The 4,013-nt window shown below is 38.1% G+C and overlaps 1 protein-coding gene across 1 annotated transcript; it reads right to left on the reverse strand.

Annotated features, from left to right (window-relative positions):
* Positions 1 to 969: 969 nt before the first annotated feature.
* MTERF1 (mitochondrial transcription termination factor 1) lies at positions 970 to 2,127 on the reverse strand (the record flags this gene model as incomplete). The annotated part of the gene is made up of 1 exon (XM_080701785.1): positions 970 to 2,127. The coding sequence occupies exon 1, from the start codon at positions 2,098 to 2,100 to the stop codon at positions 970 to 972; it is 1,131 nt and encodes a 376-aa protein (XP_080557911.1). The 5' UTR covers positions 2,101 to 2,127.
* Positions 2,128 to 4,013: the final 1,886 nt, after the last annotated feature.

Genomic DNA, 4,013 nt, shown 5'->3' on the forward strand with positions numbered 1-4,013 from the left:
GAACTGCAATTCTCCTATTTCAGCCTCATAAATGCTGTGATTACAAGCGTGCACCACCATGCCCAGCTCTCACTTTTCATTTATATTAGATAAATGTCAGCAAAAGCCGGGCATAGTGGTGCACGCTTGTAATCCCAGCACTTGGGAGGCTGAGACAGGAGGATCGCAGTTTCAAAGCCTGCCTGAGCTATAGTAAGGCTCTCGGCAAATTAGCGAGACCCTGTTTCCAAATAAAATATAAAGTAGGTCTGGGAGTATAGCCCGGAGGTAGAAAGCCCCTGGGGTCCACCACCAGTACCACCAAAATAAAAAATTTAAAAATGTCAGCGAACATAAATATACAGGATTGACAACCATTTCTTTAAAATACATTCACATTAGGCAAAATACTCCTTTATTTAGATCTTATTATTACACTTGGCTTTTTATCTACACATTTAAAAAACTTCATAAACACTATCAATTTAATATAATTATTCTTATAAGAGGAATATAGAAACAATGCTGAATCATATTTTGTGACTTCACATATAAGACAACTAAACATCTACTCAGATGCTTTATTTTTTGTTATATAAGCTATCACAAACTCATTGGCTTAAGACAACACAAATTTATCCTTATAGTTCGTAGGTCAGAAGTCTGGTATTGGTCTGAGCTAACAATAAGGTGCCAGCAGGGCTGCATTCCTTTCTGAGGGCCCTATGGGAGAATCTGTCTGTCTCTTCCATCTTTTCCATGTTTTATAGACTCCCTTCATTCCTTGCTTCATTGCCCTTTACTCCTTTAAAGGCAATAAAAGTGGTCAAGTCTTTCTTATATCACTCTTATATGACCTCCTCTTTGGCCTCCCTTTTCCACTGTTAAGAACCCTAGTGGTAGCTAGGAGGACTATCCTTGAGCCCACCAACTATGGTTTTATGAACCTATAAAACTGCATTATAAGACTTTATGTTCTCAAGCACTGTTCTATCCACTTAATTTTTTTAATTTAGCCTTGTATCTTTTTTTGCTCCAAGATAAAAGAGCAATGTTCGATGTGCTCAAGTTATAACCAGCATCTATCAATTCTTTGATTCGACTTTTTAAAGTACTTATGCTTGAATCCAGAAGCCGAGGATGTTCAACTATTTGTGAAATACTAATTTTCTCTTCTATAAGGCAGTCTATTTTATCATTAAACTTATTATTTGCCAAGAAAAGCATATCTGGGTAGCTTAAGACAAACTTCTGAACAGTTTCTTCAGTACATCCAAGAGAAAAAAGCTTCTCCTTAATGTTTATGTAGTTTCTTTTGACATAGTCATTGGAAAGGTCTAAGATTCTAGCACCTGGACCACTTATCAGAACCAGCAGTTCCCCCTTCTTCAAATTGAAAGTTGACTGTAAAAATTCGATGTTAGCTTTCACTCGCTTGGTGCTCTGAATTAAGATGAAAGGATTTTTAAAAATTATCTTTCTGACAAACTCTGTGGGGTCATTGTCACCCAAGGACAAACAGACTTCCTGCAAATATTCAACCATCTGCTTATTCAAATCAAGACTATTGGAGAAGGTACGAGGGGCATTGGTCAACAATCGACAAAGGCATTTACGAGTTAATCCAACTGAGTAGAGGAACTTTATATTATTCTCTAAATTTATGTTGTTATTAGACCGAAAAAAGGATTCAGGAGAACGTTCCAAAACATCTACAATTTCAAGGTCTGATGTCAGAATTCTTCTCCACAGATCCCACCGTTTTGAAAGACTTTCAAAAGAGCGTGTTATGGAACGTGGATATCTTGATATGATGCTAGCAATCACTTCTTTGCTAGCTCCTTTGGACAGAAGAAATGTCTTCAGGTCATGCTCATTAGTGACCACCTTATTAAAGACTCCAGGCTGTCGTTTCTTTGCTTTGTTGATGTCAACTCCCATAGTAAGTAAATTGTTCAGTAGAATCTCTTTCTCCAAAGATTCACTGTCCAGATTTTTATATTTCACACCAAAAAGCCTACATGCAACTGATTTGAGAAGAATGTCAGCTGACTGGATCATCCAACATCTTGAACCAAAGAGAAAGTGACTTCTCATACACCAGAGGTTTCTTGATGCCATAATGGTCAGGTAGTACAAACCTTTTGGAATGCTGCATAAAACAACACATATATTACATAAATGACTGTGTTAAATAACTAAATGACCTATAAGAATCATGGTCTTATATATAAGAACATACCCACACCCCCAGCTCTCCTGGCACTGTGAGAATAGTACAGCCACTGCACTCTCATTCACTCGCTCACTGGTGCTGTTGGTCACCTGTGGACCAGGGCTGCTTCCACTTTTAACACAAAGAACAGTGGAACGGCACTATTACTTCCCCAGAATAAACCCTGCTTTTACCTTGCTCTTTTCATTTGACTTTGTCTGTCTTCACTAATATCAGTTGTCCCTCCCCATCCTGCTTTGTCTTCCTGGTTTCCAAACACTGGCTTGTTCCTAACAACTGACACTTTAACTTCTGCCTTGTCATCCAACTCCCTAATGTCTGACTTTGCCTTGCCCATAGATAATAGATTTCTTTGACTCTGACCTCTTGGTTTACAAATTTTAAATCTAGCTCTGAAAACCAACACCCCAGACTATCTAATTTCCATTTTAAATATATTATTCTAGATGCATAGTATGGTTTAAATCCACGCTAGCAGCCAGGCGTGGTGGCGCACGCTTGTAATCCTCATGCTTCAGAGGCTGAAACAGGAAGATTGCACAGTTTCAAAGTCAGCCTCAGCTACTTAGTGAGGCTCTCTGCAACTTAGTGAGACTCTGTTTCCAAATAAAGTATAAAATAGGTCTGGGAGTATAGCCCAAAGGTAGAAAACCTCTGGGTTCCATCCCCATTACCACATAAATAAATAAATAAATAAATAAATAAATAAATAAATAAATAAATAAATCCATGCTAGCATTACAGCCATGATTCTTAGTTTATATTGAACTCTGGTCAACAAATTCCTGATTCCAATCTGCATCTCACTAAGTTTATCCAATTGTTCCTTTGGTTATAATGCAACAATTGTCAACCAATTTCAATCATCAAGAGCTGGGGGTTAAGCTCAGCAGTAGCACACTTGCTTGGCATACACGGCCAAGTTCAGGCCCTGGGTCCAATCCTTAGCACCACAAAAACAAAAAACAAACAATTTTCACCTTCAAAATGATCTAGTTTGGAGACTGTGGGTGTAGCTCAGTGGTAGCACACATGCTTAGCATCCATCAAGTCCTGCGTTTTCAATCCCTAGCACACACAAAAAATCTAGTTGGGATATTTAATCCACATAGTCCATAGTGGAGTCTCACTCTGTTGTTCAGGCTGATTTTGAACTACTGAATTCAAGCGATCTTCCTTCCACAGTCTCCATGTAACTGAGGATACAGGCACGATCCAGGCTGTCCAGCTTTATGTAAACTTTAAAATGATATTTTTACCATTTTCCTCTACCCCATCACCACACCATGCAAAATTAATCCAGGCCTCTCTGCACCTGTTGTATAATATTCACAACTTCCAGCTTCTAACAAGTGAATAAACCTTGATAACTTTTTCTGATCATTTAGAAATGGGGCATAAGATGTGTAAATTTTTAAATGATTATACTCATAGGTCTCTATTAAATAGGCATCTCCATTTACAGAAAATATTTTATGAGAAAAGAAATTTTATTTTTATTTATTTATTTTATTTTATTGGTGGTACTGGGGTTCCTGGAAGCCCTTCTACCTCCGGCTACACTCCCAGACCGATTTTTTTTTTTTTTTTTTTTTTTTTTTTTTGGAAACAGGGTCTCTTAAGCCAGAGCGGCTGGCTTCAAACCTGCGCTATTCTCCTGTCTCCGCCTCCCAAGCACGGGGATTACAAGCGTGCGCCACCATGCCCAGCAGAGAAAAGCAATTTTTTAAAAGTGCTCTTTTATTCAACCTATCTGAGAATTTGTTGCTAACCTATTTATAGTCTGAATTATATAATA

The sequence above is a fragment of the Muscardinus avellanarius genome (genome assembly GCF_963383645.1).
Source record: "Muscardinus avellanarius genome assembly, chromosome: 9".
Classification (NCBI taxonomy): Eukaryota; Metazoa; Chordata; class Mammalia; order Rodentia; family Gliridae; genus Muscardinus; species Muscardinus avellanarius.